General features: G+C 42.0%; 1 protein-coding gene across 1 annotated transcript in view; it reads left to right on the top strand.

Moving 5' to 3' along the window:
- The window catches only part of JAK1 (Janus kinase 1), a 124,716-nt gene that overhangs the window by 68,464 nt on the left and 41,396 nt on the right, over positions 1-14,856 (top strand). The window contains exons 2-4 of the mRNA XM_033113408.1: positions 4,934-5,015; positions 6,749-6,947; positions 10,852-10,975. Coding sequence (XP_032969299.1) covers positions 5,010-5,015; positions 6,749-6,947; positions 10,852-10,975 — 329 coding nt within the window. The 5' untranslated portion in view covers positions 4,934-5,009. The remainder of the gene's footprint in view (positions 1-4,933; positions 5,016-6,748; positions 6,948-10,851; positions 10,976-14,856) is intronic.

The following is a 14,856-nucleotide window of genomic DNA, read 5'->3' as shown; positions in this document are numbered from 1 at the left end:
TTCCCACTAATTGGCCTAAAACCTCTCCTGCTTTTTGGGCCGATTAAGTGCACGTGCCTAGCTACACACACGGGATGTATATGGTGGAGTTCCCTCTCCTTGACTGGAACTGTATTCCATCAAACTGTAATCAATTTAACAGAAATTATGGCCCAAATCTGAATGCTGTAAGCATTGCCTGCTAAACTCTGTTAGGCACTTGGTATGCATTAACTAACTCACTTAACTCTTAACAGCTCTGTGAGATAATACACTATTTTTATTCCTCCATTTACAGCTGAGAACATTGAGGTTTAGGGATGTTAAGTCAATTACCTAAGATTACAATAGCTAGTAGGTAGGGGAGGCAGAATCAACCCCCAGTCAGGATGACGCCAGCTCATGCACTTAACTGCTCTGCTGTGTCATCTGAGGTCTGTGAAAGGGGACTTTGATTTGTGACCAGGCTTTTTGCTCAGAATCCCTCTTTATTCTTTTGTGCTTCTAAGCAAGCCCACTTTAGTTCTTTGCCATATAGCCTGCATTATATTGCTTTCACACAGAACACATTTCTGAGCACTTTCACATCTGCAACCTCATTTGAAAAGAGCATTGTAGGACCTTGATGAAGACTTTGATCCTTACACCAACCCTTTAGACAGGATGTTTCCTCTCACGTTAATGGATGGGGAAACTGAGACTCAGAGACTAAAATGACTTGCTCAAAGTCACACTTGTTAATTACATATCTAGTCATTAAGAACCCACCCACCCTGGATTACGGTGACCTTTCCATTGCATGTGTTGCTTAGTTTGTCACCTTCATCTCTCATTTAACAACTGCTTAACTACTTATTAATCACCTAATATGTGCTGCCGATAAAGTGCTAAACAAAAGAGACAAAAACCCCTGCCCTCTTGGAGATCATATTCTTGCTTTAGGTTTCCTCACCAACCTTAAGACTGGTGCCTCCTGAAATAGTTTTTTAAGGTTTAAGATTTTTAGTCTTAAAATTTCTTAAGGTAGTAAGCAGGTGATTTCAGAAGAGTTCCTTTTTAAAATTTTTTATTGGGGAATATTGGGGAACAGTGTGTTTCTCCAGGGCCCATCAGCTCCAAGTCATTGTCCTTCAATCTAGTTGTGGAGGGCGCAGCTCAGCTCCAAGTCCATTTGCCGTTTTCAATTTTTAGTTGCAGAGGGCGCAGCCCACCATCCCATGCGGGAATTGAACCAGCAACCCTGTAGTTAAGAGCTCATGCTCAAACCAACTGGGACCATCTGGCCGCCCCAGAATAGAACATTTTCTAATTAAATTTTTTTTCAGTTTTTTGGGGGATTCATACCTTAATTCATCAACATTTTATTTGTATTTTCTACTTCAGAAATCAAAAGCTTTGATTCCTTTAAAGCACACTGGAGGTGTGATGGTTTCTTTAGTAAAACCAATCAGATACCCAAAGTATTTTATTTTGATTCTTGTCTTTGATTTTAACCGTCATCCAACCTGTTTTTATCATATAAATCTGGCAGTGGTCTTTGGCCAAAAGCAGTCATAGTCTGATGATTACATCTTTGAATATTCATGTGCTCTATTTTTATGTTTCTTTTCTGCACTATTCAAAATTTAATTGTATGTTCTTCCTTATACAGATAACCTGTATTTCAAAAGGTGTCCTTGAAAATTTAAGCAGGTTTCAGTATCTTCAGACATAGATTTTTGGCATTTTGCGTCTTAGAAAATAGTTGTGATATCCCAACTATTGCAGTTAGTTCTTATTCAGGCTCACAGAATTGTGTTTTGTTTCTGTTACTTTTCCCTCATTCAGAAAGCATCAGATAAACGTGTCTCTTGCGTAAGACTTTTATAAACTGAAGGGAAAAAAGTTGAGAATATACAAAATTTCTCTGATTTTCTTTTTTCATGTAAAAGTAGTATCTACAGGATTGAGCCACAAAAGTAATCCTCTGTCATGGAAAGAAACGCATTTTCTTTCAAATTCTTGAAAATTTTTAAGTAAACCAGGGTGGAAGAATTCGCTGTTATCATCAGAAAGCTTTGGATGACTCACTTTTATCCTTTCCATTTTCTGAGTTTTATTGTATTCACTTGAGTTGGGAATGGAACCCAGTGAATTATGTTATTTTTGAAGGGTCTTGTGTGATTCCTACTAGTCAGTTTTGCTAGCATTAAAAATTTTCTTTTTTTTATCTTGTAGCAAGAAACTTGATTTCTTGGAATTATCCAAATTGTGTACACACTGACCTTGCTCTTTTCCTACCTGTTCTAAAAATAAGTAGCTAGCGCATATCATTTGGTTCATTTGGAAAGAAATGTTATTTGCGTGAAGCCATTACACAAATGCTGTCGCACCCAGAACCGCTTGTCATCCTGCATGAGGACAAGTAGTTGTCATTACATATAAATTGGATCAGCAGCCATAGTTTTAAGTACCTAGGTTGGTACCCGGCATGTCTTGTAAGCGCTGTGTGGGTGTTTTAAAACTTTTATCGTTAGAATGTCAGTTTTCTGAGAGCAGAGCTTTTGTTGTTATTGAATCAGCATATAAAAACATTATAGTAAGTGCACATTGCCTAGAAATTCTGTAGCTGATCTTGTTTTCTCAGAGTTTAATCGCTAGGCTAAGAATCACAAATCGATACCATTTTATTCTATCCAGTAATACTGGAGGTCAGTTTGGAAATTAGGTACAATGTGATTTCAATACAATGTTGGAAAATGAATAATGGAAAAAAAACAAACTCTCCTTGACTACAGGTTTTCATAGACTCCTGGTTCTAGCAGAATCTTAGTGATTTTAGTCTGATCCTGAAATCTTACACGGGGCCCAGAGCAACCCCACTTCTCCTAAATTCAAGTAACACATGACCTGATGGTCCCTATTAAAATGCTTTGTGTGTTCTAAAAAGGTTTATGCTGTAGCTCTTCTTAAAGAGCCTGGGACTGGTGGAACTTGCAAATCTTTTCCTGCTAGAAAAGGTTCTGAGTATATGTCCCTTTCTTGGTTTGGGGCAGGCTTCTTCATGCTCTAAAGCACGGAGCTGATCTAGTCAGTTTTCCTTCATCCCTGGCAATTGACTATAATAGCGTGCAGCAGGAAACCTGGGCTACAAAGGCCCCAGAAATGCTGTTGGCCAGTACTGCTGGTAGATTGGCTAGTACTGTTCTGTGCCCAGGTGGAAAGAGGAGTATTGGAGGGATTGCCCATTTATGCAGTTGGAGAGCCCAGACTGGCTCTTTCCATAGGCAGGGCCTTTGCACATGCTGGTCCTTTACCCAGACTGCTCTCTCTGCACCTCCCCACCCACCCATTTCCTCTCAGGCCAGGGTTACTTCCCCTTGAGCCCCATGCTGGATCACATTGCTCTTAGTCTGTGTGCCCTCTTTTTCCTTCAGGGCATTTACAAGTCTTTACAATGACCTGTTTCTGTGCATTTTTGTTTGATTCCATTGGTACTATACACTGTAAAGACCATATCACTCTTGGCCTTCATTGTGGCCTCCTGATGTAGCTCAGTTTTTGGCACATAGAACTCAAAAAGACTTGTTGAATAAATTTCCTGAAACGTGGCATTTGAAACCTTGCTTTTCAGCCGATAGGCATTATTAGCATGTAGTTAATTTCAGAGTGCTGTTTTGCGGCAGGGCAGGGTATCTATTCACATCATTAAAACAATTGATTATATTAAATTTTTAAAAGCGGAAAGTATGACAACTTGTTCTTTGGATCTTGTTAAAATTGTCCATGTCAAAATAGCGAAGTCAAAGTTGTCACATCAAAATTCATACTCGTATCCCCAGCCTGGCCCCTGTCGTTACTTTTGCTTAAGTCTCATCCACGGCAGAAAGCCTTTTCAAATCAGCCTTTGCCAGTGTTAGTCACTGGAGTTAGCAAGAGTGCAGATGATGACATCGTGACACACTCACTCCATTGACTTTAGATTGCTTTTGTGTTTTCATTTGTGCTGTCTCCCACTTGGATGGCAAGGTCGGTCCTGTGAGAATGCTGGCCTTGCAGCCTCAGAGGTGACCCACCCCATGTCCTTCTCTCCCGTCCGCCTGCGCTTCTGCCATATAATGCCCGGGACAGCGCTCTTCCTGACAAAATGCGTTGAATGACTGACAGAAAAGAGAGGCAGGAATCTGTATTGACTTGGAAACCACTTTCAAATCACTAAGGGTGGTTGCTCCTTATTTGCAAAAATAATTTGATTCTACTGTTAAAAAGAATTTGTGAGAAACACAAAGAAAAGTTGGAAACAATACAGAGGGTGTGTGTGTGTGTGTGTGTGTGTGTGTGTGTGTTATGAGGATGGGACCTCAAATTCTCCAGAACAAGCTGGTATTCTTTAGTAGGCTTTGAGACAGGTTGGGAGTTAGGAGGGGGCTTTATGTACTACGTGTTCAAGGAACAATGGCTTAGGAAATATTTGGTGCACTGATAGCATTATTTGTCAAGATTTCTTCCCAGGCCCTCCCCCTTTCACTACCCCATTATGTTGTTTCACTGTTAAAATGGCCAAGGACAGACAGAGTTGGGAGGAGGGAAATTCTAAAGGAAATGGAACTAGGAAATACAAGTGCACATCTTTGGATGTCCTACACTATTGTTCACAGCCTCAGGAGAGAGGTTGTTGACGGAAAAGGTGCAGAGTCTTCACTTAACACTGGACAGGGCTCTCTACGCCAGGAAGCAAAAGTCCCTGGCTTCCTCTCTTGCAGCAACGAAAGGAATATCTTCTTTGCTGTTGACGCCCTAAGATGCCTCTCTGTCCTCCGTGTCCCTCATCAATGTTTTTTTTTTCCCCCTTCTTCCTCTCAAATGCTTTTTCCTGCCTGCTTATGGTTTGGGCTGCTTCCTTAATGAAAGTGTCCTCTCCTTTTCCGATGCAATGACCTCTGCAGCTGATTTATTTATTTATCTTTGTGTTTAGCTCAGCTCTGAACGGGCTTTGGAAAGTAGAGAAGAAAATCCAGTCTGCTTTTGGGGGACATTGGACAGCAGAATAAATGCAGGTATGTACATTTACTTATTAAAAAAGACAAAAAGGAAAATAGCTTTTAAAAAGAATAATGAAACCGATCTTGAACTTGTAGGGCTACCTGTATTATATCGTTTAGTTTTCAAATATCAGTATTTTAATTTTTGTTCATTCTAAATGCTGAGTGTGGTGCTTTAAAATAATTCCTGGTGCAAAAATGTAGGGAGTACAAAGAAAAGGTTACATTTCCTTTGTAATCCCTTGTAGGTATGCACCATTGTTAACAATTTATTGTATGTGTTTCCCAATTATATGCATGTATAGCTGAAAGGATCATAATAGACATATTATGCTTTTTTAAAACTTTGTAGTATGTCATATACATCTTTTAGTAGCTGTATGAACCTTAACTTTTTAACAGCTGCATACTATTCCTTTATAATTCTATTCCTTATTTTGTTTAATGAGTCCTCTCTTGTTGGACATTGTTAGTTACATTTTTTTCCCATTTCAAACGGTGCTGCATCTTGTACCTATGTAATTACGTATCCTTGCCTGATTATCGCCTTAGGGTAAAGGATATGACACTGTCTTTGAATTCTTTCCCTGCCATGTCTGTTCTCAAGGGCAAAAGTTTACCTTGGATTATGAAGCAGACTTTAGCTACTCTGTTTTCCATCTTTAGTTTTCATTATGGGGTGCATTGGGGGAAGACGGCAGCTTTGTGGGATTTTGAAGCATGAAGTGAGAGGCTAGGAGTGATAGAAGCTGAGCCGCGTGAGGCCAGCTGGCCACGTGATTGATGGAGGGCCTCTGCCAAGAGTTTGAGGTTGGTCTGTAGAATAATGGGGAGCCTTTGGAGGACCTGATTGATGTTACGGAGACGTTACTTTGGGGGCTTAATGAAGGCTGACTCGGCAGGCACGAGGAGAAGGATGTTAGTTTGTAGGACTTTCCCTTGTTCCCCTTTCCTCCTTTGCCCAAGACTAAGTTGCTGAGCTGGGCTCTTTGATCCTAGTTGCCCTTCGAGTTGAGGGAGCTCACGACTGACTTACTTGCAAGCTTGTCACCAGAGGCTTCTGAGCTCTTCAGAGCAAGGCTTCCTGCCCTCATTTTGCTGCCACGTGTGCTGCTCATCCTCTTGCCTGCCCGTGGGGTGATGGGGTCCTGGCTGCATTAAGTAATTTTCATGAACCTTCCATGCGGCTTATGAACATGAATTGCTAGTCCTTTTGTGCATGCTGTGTCTGAGCCAGCCGTGGGCTGGGCTCGGGGGGCATGAAGATCGATAACATGGTTACTGCCTCCACTGAGCTTGCAGTTCAGTGGGAGATAGACCCAAAATTAAAGACGGTGATTCGTGCCACAGGTCTGTTCAAAAGTTAGATGATTCCAATGGCGGTGGCAGCAGTGTTTGTAACGCTAACGTCAGTCGTTCCAGAATGAGCCACGGTTTTCAACTATAGCTTGTGTGCAAATAGAGAAAATAAATTTAAGCCATGTCTAAAACTATTCTAACTTTTGAGAATATGGCCTGACCACAACTAATTATGGCCTGACCACAACTAATTAATTAGACCGCATAATTGATTGTTTTCCACAGTTTCACCTCTCGTAAGCTCTGATGCATTTGATTTTCAGGGAGGAAGAGAGCAGGGAGAGGTACTTTCCCAATGTCACATATTTCTGCTTGCTTCCCTTTATAACAGTCTTTTACCACTGGACCTTCTAGCCCATGGAATGACTTCAGTCTCGTTTTCCTTACAGTATCTAAACATAAAAGAGGACTGCAATGCTATGGCTTTCTGTGCTAAAATGCGGAGCTCCAAGAAGACCGAGGTGAATCTGGAGGCCCCCGAGCCAGGGGTGGAAGTGCTCTTCTACCTGCCGGATAGGGAGCCCCTCCGACTGAGCGGTGGGGAGTACACGGCCGAGGAGCTTTGCATCAGGGCAGCGCAAGCGTGCTGTGAGTACTGGAATGGCCCCGGGGCCCGGACCGGGTGGGCTTGGGTGGCACAGCATCCCAGAAGCACATCCCAGTGTCTCTGCCCCTGAGTGGAAAGAGGTGTGGGCTCTGGGAGTCCGGGGTTGCATCTGCCTCTTCCGTTTACTTGCATTTGATCTTAGGCCAGTGATCTGAATTCCAGGAGTTTCACTGTTCACTTTCTTCATGGCCAAGTGGCTTATTGCCGCTCTGTCACTAAGGAGCTGTGGGATACCAAGGAATGATGCTTGCCTTCTGTGGAGGCTCTGTGTGCTTTCCCCCACATCTGTGACATTGGAGTAATGTCAGCACTAAAGGAGCAGAATACCTAGCACAACGTTACAAGCTCGATAAGTGGCATCTCTCAGTAGCATAATTGTTCAAAACGTCTTCTGAAAAGTAGATCCAATCCTGCTGCTGCTGTGACCTGCCTCCTCCCCCCCAGCCCCCACCCACCCACCCACGTGCTGCTGAGTTGAAGTGAGAAATTGAGTGTCGCTTTGTGGCTTGGTCAGAATGCCAAGTTGTGAAGAGGACAGTGAGGCTGTAAACAACACAATCCTTTTTTTTTTAAGTGAAGCTTGTCTTACTCAAGTCAGCCTGTCACCCTCAGAAGGTCTAAACCAAACTGACTAACAGAATGAAGCCCCTTTCATGATCCTTTAAACTTTGGCTCACTGGCTGTTTTTGCCTACCTCCTTTCAAATGACAAGTAAGTTAAATTATGGAAACTCACAGGTCTAATTCACTTAGATCCTAGTGACGGCAGTACGACTCTGTAAATATACTAAGATTCATTGACTTGTACCCTTAAAATGGGTAGACTTTATGGTATGTAAATTACTTCTCAGTAAAGCTGGTTTTTAAAAAATCCGCTCATTTTAGGATGAAGTAACTACCGTGTTTTCCCCGAAAATAAGACCTAGCCGGACGACAATCAGCTCTAATGCGTCTTTTGGAGCAAAAATTAATATAAGACCCGGTCTTAAGACCGGGTCTTACATAATATAGTAGCATATAAGACCGGGTCTTACATAATATAGTAGCATATAAGACTGGGTCTTACATAATATAGTAGCATATAAGACCGGGTCTTACATAATATAGTAGCATATAAGACTGGGTCTTACATAATATAGTAGCATATAAGACCGGGTCTTACATAATATAGTAGCATATAAGACTGGGTCTTATATTAATTTTTGCTCCAAAAGACGCATTAGAGCTGATTGTCGTCCGGCTAGGTCTTATTTTCGGGGGAAAAGGGTAGTTATGATGGCAGACAGTCTGATCCATGTTTTATTTATATCATCTGTGGCCCTCAGAACAACTCTGTGGGGATAGTATGGTTATTTCAAGAATCATCTATACCTTGTTTATAAAACAGTTCGTCTAGAAAACCCATTTTCTTTCTGATGTATATCTTTCTGCCTAAAATGCTTTAAATACCAGAGTTCCAATAAAAGAGGAGAGATTGGTGCTAGAGGGAAGAGTATAGGAGACCCTTACTAACTAAACATAGCACTAGATAAAATTGGCTGAGCTATAGATTATTAGGGGGAAACGAATTAATAGCCTAAACTTATTTTGAGTAGATAGCAAAGCTTTAGACATCAGCTTTAAAAATAATTTTTAACTAGCAAACCAACTAAATGTAAATTGGTGCTTCTAAAGTGTTTTTTAAGGGCATTGTGATTTTTTTTCCTTCCCTCTTTTCCCTCGAGATTTGGTTTATGGTGTTTGTTGTCTCAGCCAGGCTTCTTACCATCAGCAGGTATAAATGTTAGCAAGGTTCATTTGTGAAGAATTGTTGGGCTGCGGTTACTGAGAGACCAAGGAAGTGCTGCTAAAAGAGGTGAGAGGAGAGAGCCTGTGAGTCCAGAGACAGCTGCAGCCGCTGTATCTCCCGCGACTCTGGGTTCGGGGTCAGTCAGTTTGGGGCGTCAGTTTCCAAGCCCAGTATGTAGAGAACGAGTGGTCTCTTCTGTAACCGACTCAGAATGTTGCAAAAATTTATTAATTTTAAAAACACCTGAATATGGGATGCCATATTTTCGTAGCTCTATTATTATAGTAAGTGATATTTTGGGTTAATATTGTTCTCTTCCCTGTATTTCACTAGTATACGGCAAAATTTTTTTTTTTTTTAGCTCTCATTATTTCATTTCCTCAGTAGCTCTACCTTGGTTTGAATCCCAGCTCTGCATTTTATTAAGTTGGTGCAAAAATAATTGCGGTTTTTACAATTTTTAACCTTTTAAACCACAATTATTTTTGCACCAACCTAATACTGAATAAACCTTGAATCAGACTAAATCTCAGGAGGCTGCAGTTTCTTCATCTGTAAAGTGGCAAAAATAATACTTACCTCATTAGGTGTTAGGAGGATTTAAAGGTAAAGAATGTAGAGTATGTTAGCCTGATGCCTGACACTTAGCCTTCACTAAATGTCAGTATTTATTCCATACTTTTATATAAAAAGATATCTTTGATCTTCCTATTTATAAATACTAATTTTGTTAATAGACCTGTGGTAGAATTACAGGATACATAATTATAAGTAAATTATGCTTCAAATGTGTATGTCAGTGCACATTCAAATACGAATACGCATAAAGAAAAGCTAGGTTTCCTGGCTAGTCCACAAAAACCAATTTATGAATGAAAAACTATAGTATACCAGAAACATAGTCCTAATATTACTGGATCCACAAGCCATTTGCCATTGCTCCCCCGAGATAATGCTGTTTGAAGTTCAGCTCTGTCATCTGGAGGAGTGTGACTTCTGAAGGGGTCACTTCTAATGACCTTGAAAGGCAGGCATTGAGGCATCGAGGTCTTTGTAACTTCTTCACTCAGCATGTTCATGGGAGAGAGTCCCTGCCTAGGTAGGCACGCTGGTCGAGAGGCTCTGCCAATGTGAGTCTCACTTCGGATGTCTGATTTGGGAAACAGGTACCAGTTACCTCATATTCTCATGTGTCTTTTGCTTCACTTCACTGTATCCTCGTTGGAGGCCTGGGCACACATGGCGGTCTCAGTTGGTGTTGATTATTTGCAGTCATATTCCTCCCTTTCCCTACCTGCTTTTAGAGGACAGATCTGTGTGATTTCAGTCATGGGCTCAGAAGAAATAAGTGAAAAGGTGCTTTCCTGGCTTCATAATCTCCCTATCGTTTCAGTCATTCTTGTATCAACGGAGGCAGTTGGTGGGGCCGGGGAGCAAGGGAGCTTTTTGGACCATCTTTATTAAGCATATATCTTCTTGTTAGTTGGCTACTAGTAAAAATACTTATGGTAACTCTACAGAGTATCTAAGAGGTATATTATTAATAGTACTAGATTTCAATCACTGACAAAAATCACTTCGGTTATTTATTCTAACACACAATTTCTTGCACTTGCTAGCAGGGACTTTGTGTGTGTTTAATCACAGTGTGTTAGAGTTGTTTAAACATTTTCTGTAGGAGACAGATTGGGAATTTGTCAAACTCCAAAAGGTTTCTGACTCTGATTAGCAAGGTGACCATCAGGTGGCATCCAGGAACCTCTCAGATGTCCTTTTTTTAAAAGCAGGATTTGGTAAGACTCTGTCATACACACAGTAGTGAGAAATATCATGAGACATTTATTTTAAAATGTTGTGAATCTGGTTTGCCAGGAGCTACAGTGCACACTCCTGAGGACCCCTAGTTCTTAATTATTATGACTAAAACTGCCCGAGTGAGCACGGTTGGAAGTCCCATTTGCCCTAAGAGGATACGAATATGATCTAGATTCTTTTGGGAGGAGACAATTTCTTAACTTTGCATATGTCACGTGTGGGCAACAGATGGCCAAATGTACCTATCTTCACCTTTCTCATATGTTCTTTACTTTTCCCCAGGTATCTCTCCTCTGTGTCACAACCTCTTTGCCCTGTATGATGAGAACACCAAGCTCTGGTATGCTCCAAATCACACCATCACTGTTGACGACAAGACATCGGTCCGGCTCCACTACCGGATGAGGTACGGGTGCCTGCCTGGCTTCCCCCTGCAGGGAGGGGTGATAGTTAGCCTGCAGCCCTGAGTCACTTACCAAGAAGGATGGTAGTCATTTTTGTAATGTGTAAGTTTTGTATCTGCTTGGTTTGAGGAAGGACTTCTTCAGTATTTGGAATACAATTCAAGATGAACTTGATCACCATCTTCCTCCATATTATAGAAAAGAACTCGTTATGATGAAGAGGGTATTTTGAATAGAATTAGTATCCTATAGCAGAGTGTTTCAAATGGTGGTGAGTCGTGGTTATGAATTGAATTTAGTGAGTTGTGACCAGATTTAAAAAAAAGAAACAGGCAAGAATATATAATATCAGCTATATGTACATATCCTAAGAATACTGTTTTTGGAAACTTTTGTTTAAGAGACATAATACATATGTATATACTAGGTCATCATATAATAAAATATATTTCTTACTGAAAGTTGCAGCTAAAGAGCTTGAGAAACACTGCCTGAAGTGATACCTTAGAAATTCTAGGTTGGTCTTGCTCTCGGGGTGGATGTTTTGATCCACTCCCTAAGGGATTTTGTCTAGGGAGGCTGTAAGTTCTCTTCTGATGAGTACTTTCCTTTTCTCCCATATTGTAGACTTGTTAAATGTCACATAGTCTCCCAAGGTGGCATAGACAGTCAACACTTCATAGCTGTAGTCTCTTGAGTTTATAAGCTGATTTGTTCTGTACCTAGAATTGAAAGTATGTTTGTTAGATACGAATGAAGCACAAGTGAACACATGTATTTAACAAAGGCGCTTATAATTTATAAATAGGGTGAACACTTTGACTTACGTGGACGTGATGAAATCAGTAGGCTAGCTCAGGGGCTGACGGAATGCAGGGAGAGACGTGCTGGGAAAGGCCTTGAGGGGACCTCAGGGGCTCTCCACCTGTCTTAGCTGCTATTTCCTTTGGGAAGTCAGTAGAGTTGTTACCATTCCAGAAGAGCGGGGAAGTTTTTCTCAGCAGAAGCTGAACCAGATCTGCTCTTTGATACCACCTTGGGACTATTTCTCTTTTCTCTGTACTCACCCAAGGCCTCACCTTAACGGCAGAAGCGTGTGCCCTGTGAGATTTCACGCCCCAGACTTAGGGAAACATTCACCCCACCCAGCTGAGCCTTCTGACTAAATCTGGATTTGTTTTTCAAAATAATCTTGCTTTCTGTGGCCTGGGGGTTGACTGTGTGATCCAGCATTGAAACGTGTATTTGCACCTCCCATCTAGCATTGGGGGTACATGTCACTGAGTTCTAGTTCTTTCCCTCTAGGTTTCTCCACTTGGCTGGGAATCTAGAATGGCAGAATTTGGGAGTTGGAAGAGACCCAAGTTTACTTTCCATTTTTTAGGGGGAAACTGATACCCAAAAAAGAGAAGTGTGTTTCCCAGAGTCACATACCGAGTGAGTCGTCTTATTAGCACAGAACGCTCTTTGAGGCATTGCTTTTTGTTGGTCAAGTAAAGGCCTCACTATTAAAAGCTGTCTTTGCTCCCCATTCTGTTAGCTGCCAGGAAGTGCGCGGGTGCTTCATTTTTGGCACCTTTTCTTTGTACCTGACATTGGCTTCAACAGGATATTGCTTTGTTACCACAGGCTCTTTGAACTTGGGAAAAAAGATCCCACCCTAAGCTAAAATATTTGCATTACAACAAACTACAAAAATGTTAAAACCTCATAATCTCAACCGCTAAAGTAGGTGTAATATAAAAATAAATGTTCGTAACTATTTCAGTGGAATCTCAGCTCTATTTTGGGAAATACTCTTGTACTTCGATTATAGTTTTGTGCAATATTAGGAATTAGTGTTTGGCTCAATTTTGGTGAACATCATCATTTTAAAAAGGAGTTTTAGAATTTCTGTCTTAATTAGGACGAAATGAGGAAGGTGTTGATTTTTGGCAGCCGCCTCTTCTAAAGTCTTTTTTTGTTGTGTTCTTTTCGTTTTGTCATCTTAGTAGATAGAAAGCTGTCAGCCTTTGACTATAGGCACTTTCTAAAGGTCCAGCCTTGTTTTAGGCTCCCTTCAGATTTGGATGAGGTGGAGAAACTGCACGTAATGTAACCTTTGATCTCCTCAGCCTTATCCTGTCTGAACATCTTGCCAAGAAGGCTTCCAAGCCAAAGCTTATCCCAGAGGGCTCAGACAGCAGCCTGGAAGAATGTCCTCATTCAGACCCCACTGAAGATTGCCTTCTGCCCAGAGAAAGTATGGTGGGCCCCTGGTTTTACCAGGGCCAAGGACTCTTTCCCGTAGAGACTCTGTGGGATGTGGAAGAAGAGAACCATGGTGCGGCTGGGTCAGGGAAAATCTGTCTTCAGTGCTTCTCTTTCAGACAGCCTCCTCCATCCTTGAGATCCTTTCTCCCATTATCTCAAGTGACCTCCCGTATTGTACATAATTCTCACACTCTCGTCACCATCGTCCTGCACTATCAAAGAGAATTTACCTGTGTTGCGTGTCAGAGTCCTGCTTCACACCTTTGTGTAACGGAGTGCCTGGCACCTGGTGAGCACGCACAAGCTCTCAGCCACTGTTTTCATCATCCTGTTTAGAGCCTTTCACCTGTCGCCTTCCAGGCAGGCCCCCAGAACGTCTGGTAGATTTCTAGTTACTGTATGAATGACAAGAAGGCTCCATTTTGGATTTTCCTCAGCAGTCACAGGAGTTAGGCATGTCCTTGTCCATTTTTTTTCCTGCCCCAATGTCAGATTTCCCTGTATCTACTCAGCTGGTGGAGCTGGTTCACCTCTTACTTTTTGCCTGCCCCCGAGAGCCCATACCAGCTGAGCCCTCTGGGTCTGTGCTCCATTCTGCCCTCGGAAGAGCAGGCTCAGGCTTCGGTTACCAGCCCCTGATCCCCGGCCATGTAGGTGGTGGAGAGACAGTTCCGCAGCTGTGGTTTATGCTGCACGTGGGCTCCATGGATACATGGTCCTTTTCTGTGTGCCAGTGAGAGACACCAAAGCCCAAATTCTCAGTCACTTGCATAAATTATAGAATCATTGGAAGTTTAAACGTGTTGATTTTACTTTTAAAATAACTTTCTTATTCCTCCTTTCCTCTCTGTGTTGATTTCTCCTCCTGAATTAGTTGGTGCATTTGTTGTTTAGTCCACAATCATGGACTAAGCACCTGTTACACGCCAAGGCACTGGGGACTCAGTGGCCAGCATGACAGCTGACGCCTCTGCCCCCACCAGCTCACGCAGTTGCCCAGACTGCTGCCACAGGCACGCGCTTGTCTCCTGGCCTCTCTCATTTCAGTCCATCATCCATGAGGCGTCTTCCAGAAGGATCCGCCTCACATCAGCCTGCCCATAGTCTTTCCTCTGCCTTCTGCGTATGGTCCAGGCTCTGGAGCCTGGCATTTATTGGTTCTCATCGCAATTTCCCTTCCTAAACCTTTTCTCTCTTCCCTGACAGCGGAGGGTAGCTTCTCCCTCCTTGGTATTCTGTTGGCACCTTATCTGAGAGACTCTGATGTCCAGGGACAATTTATCTATCAGGCACAGTGCCTAGGGCTCATGATATTAAGGCCCACGAACGTGTTTTAATTTCATTTAAAATCAGGAAAAATGTAATATAATCCAGTCTGGATTGTATTAATCTTTATACCAATGCATGTGTAGAATATAACTTTAATTAACTTTTTTATGGAGGAAGGGAAAAATGTGTGTGTGGGGGGGGGTCCATGAAAGTCACAGATGAGTCACATGTATGACATGTTACTTTATTATTATTGTTGGATCTGACTGATTGCCATCTGGACCTGTAGACAGGGAACCTCACAGAGGGCAGGGATTGTGCTGGAGAACCCTTTGCATCCCAGAGCCTGGCACAGGGCCTG

This window comes from Rhinolophus ferrumequinum, chromosome 9 (assembly GCF_004115265.2).
Source record: "Rhinolophus ferrumequinum isolate MPI-CBG mRhiFer1 chromosome 9, mRhiFer1_v1.p, whole genome shotgun sequence".
In the NCBI taxonomy this organism is placed as follows: domain Eukaryota; kingdom Metazoa; phylum Chordata; class Mammalia; order Chiroptera; family Rhinolophidae; genus Rhinolophus; species Rhinolophus ferrumequinum.
The sequence above is the reverse complement of the archived record's forward strand: the minus strand, read 5'-3'. Positions and strand labels throughout refer to the sequence as shown.